At 55.6% G+C, this 2,656-nt stretch overlaps 1 protein-coding gene across 2 annotated transcripts in view; it reads left to right on the plus strand.

The window, feature by feature from the left end:
• RNASEH2A (ribonuclease H2 subunit A) overlaps positions 1–2,656 on the plus strand; it is a 25,019-nt gene continuing 22,363 nt past the window's right edge. Inside the window, exons 1-4 of one of the 2 annotated variants that reach the window (XM_006768204.2) lie at positions 2–794; positions 994–1,065; positions 1,194–1,320; positions 1,424–1,511. In XM_006768204.2, the coding sequence (XP_006768267.1) occupies positions 668–794; positions 994–1,065; positions 1,194–1,320; positions 1,424–1,511 (414 nt within the window). In that variant the 5' untranslated portion in view covers positions 2–667. Of the gene's footprint in view, positions 795–993; positions 1,066–1,193; positions 1,321–1,423; positions 1,512–2,656 lie in introns of both variants that reach the window. The other variant, XM_015566870.1, reaches the window with a different exon arrangement.

Consider the following 2,656-nt stretch of genomic DNA (forward strand, 5'->3'; position numbering starts at 1 on the left):
ATATACAAGAGTCTCTGAGGTCTTGGGGTCTCAGACCTCGGTTCGGAGGAAGGGGAGGCTTCGTCCGAATGAGACAGAGGCTAGTAAGGGGCGGGCGGAGGTCCTGATGAGGTGCCGAGAGGCAGGTAGATGAGAGAGGCAGTCCAAGGCCTGAGCCCAATGGGGTGGGGACACCTACTCCAGGGCGCCTAGACTTTGTGGAGGGACAGGGATCGCGGTGGCAAATGGCCTGAGTCCAGGTGGGGGACGGGAGTTCTGGGAGTGTAATGCTATTTCATCTTACAGGCCTGACCGGGGCGTTCCCTTCCAGTTCCGCTCAGTTTCCCGTTTAATTCCCGCTTCTCCCACCAGCCCCGGCGGGCGAGGTTCGGGATACCTCTGAGCGGGGCTTGGAAAGCGACCCCTCCTACCCGGTTTCTGAAAGTCAGAGCGCTGGACTGGGCCTCGGGAACTACAATTCCCAGCGCGGCCTGCGGCAGCGGCGTCGGCGTCGGCGTCTGCTGCGCCAACGTCACGGCGGCGGGAGGTTTGGGGGCGTGTCCTGCGCGCCGATTGGTCAGGTCCAGCCACTGAGGAACCTGCGGAAAACGCGCGCCGAGACCTGCGCCTGCAAGACAGCGTTCCTGCAGACCGGGTTCCTGCGGCTGGTAGTGGCAGCCGCGGCGGCATGGATCTCAGAGAACTGGAGAGAGACAATACGGGCCGCTGTCGCCTGAACTCGCCTGTGCCCGCAGTGTGCCGCAAGGAGCCGTGCGTCCTGGGCGTCGATGAAGCAGGCCGGGGCCCGGTGCTGGGTGTGTCCCCCGGGCTGGGGTGGAGGAGGGACGTGATCAGGGGGGTGCACATTGCACTGGAATGGGAGCCGGGATTGCACCGGTTTCGTTGTGTGTGAGGTGATAGCCATGGCATTGGTGATGGCACCGGGAAAAGTGGTGATAATGGAACAAGGATGGCGGCTTTCATGGGCTCACTGGTTGGACCCCATTTTTCCAGGCCCCATGGTTTACGCCATTTGTTATTGTCCCATGTCGCGCCTAGCAGATCTGGAGGCCTTGAAAGTGGCAGGTGAGCCCTTGGTGTATGTCTGGGGAAGGGGGTTCCTGGGCATGTGCAGGGGGCGGATGTACACTGGAGGGAGAGAGCAGGAATTGGGAGAACCAGCTGCTCCCCTTCTCTCCCAACCCTTTTCCCAGACTCAAAGACCCTGTCGGAGAGCGAGCGGGACAGGCTGTTTGCGAAAATGGAGGAGGATGGGGACTTTGTGGGCTGGGCACTGGACGTGCTGTCTCCAAACCTCATCTCTACCAGCATGCTTGGGCGGTGAGGGGACCCCAGGAGGGGCCTGGGTAGCGGGGCAGCCATCGTGGGCTGGAAGGGATTGGTGGCTAGAATGGGTTTGACTGGGCTCTGTTCCCCACTGCAGGGTCAAGTATAATCTGAACTCTCTGTCCCATGATACGGCCGCTGGGCTGGTGCAGTATGCACTGGACCAGGGCGTCAACGTGGCTCAGGTGAGCTAACTGTTGGGTTGCTCCATTTGATCACCTCAGGAGAAAACGGGAGTATGAGTGCAGTGGGCAATTCAGCATCAGACATATGTCATACCTCAAAAATATGTATTGCTGCTGTTGACTTCCTACTGCTTTTCCTACCCTAAATATGTGACCCACTAAGAACCATGGTGGGCCCCTGCCCCACCCCCCTCTATCTCTACCCTAAAAGCTCAGTGTCCAGAACAAATCCCACATCTGTCCACCTGTCCTAGCCCAGGGCACTCTCCAGTCCTGGATGCCTGCCCCATTCTCTTCCCTGGTTCCCCCACTGCCAGCCTCCTCTCCTACAATCTGCTCTTGAACAGCAGCAGCTGACAGTCTTCTTTTTTTTTTAAATGTAAATCTCAACATTTAATTTTCTGAGCACAGTGGAAATTAAATCAGGAACATTCACAGCCAAGGGGAGGCAAATGAGATTAAATTACCAGAGAGAAATATAAGTTGGCATGGTATCCAGTGCTCTGAGGCAAAGAACCAGCTGTTTTAAGCGAATGACATGGGCAAATACACTTGAGGGAGGGAATGGAACCAGGGAGGCCTTGCTGACGAGGTGGCTGAGATCCAGAAATGGAATGTGGAGCAGATGATGCCATACTGGAGCAGACAGACAAGGGCCCTGCCCTTGGGTTCATGCCCAAGTCAGGGAGATGGATGGTCAGCTAGTAAACAAATAATAAAGGTGATTTCTGAGAACAAAAACTGCTACATGTCCGGCCATGGGGCCTCCCCACCTCAGGGCCTTTGCATTGGCTGTTTCTTCTGCCTAGAACAATTTCCCAGATCTCCACCCACAAGGCTCATTCATTCCTTCATCTCTTCCAGGCCTTTATTCAAATGTCATCACTTCAGAGTGACCTTCCCTGAATTGCCCACCTCCATTTAAAATGACAGCCTCTTCACCCAGCTGGTATGGCTCAGTGGTTAAGTGTCAACCTATGAACCAAGAGGTGGTTTGATTCCCAGTCAGGACACATCCTCGGGCAGTGGGCTCAATCCCCAGTAGGGAGCATGCAGGAGACAGCCAATCAATGTTTCCCTCTCATCGATGTTTCTACCTCTCTATCCATCTCCCTTCTTCTCTCTATAAAATCAATAAAAATTGT

This window comes from Myotis davidii, unplaced genomic scaffold (assembly GCF_000327345.1).
Source record: "Myotis davidii unplaced genomic scaffold, ASM32734v1 scaffold543, whole genome shotgun sequence".
Lineage (NCBI taxonomy): Eukaryota > Metazoa > Chordata > Mammalia > Chiroptera > Vespertilionidae > Myotis > Myotis davidii.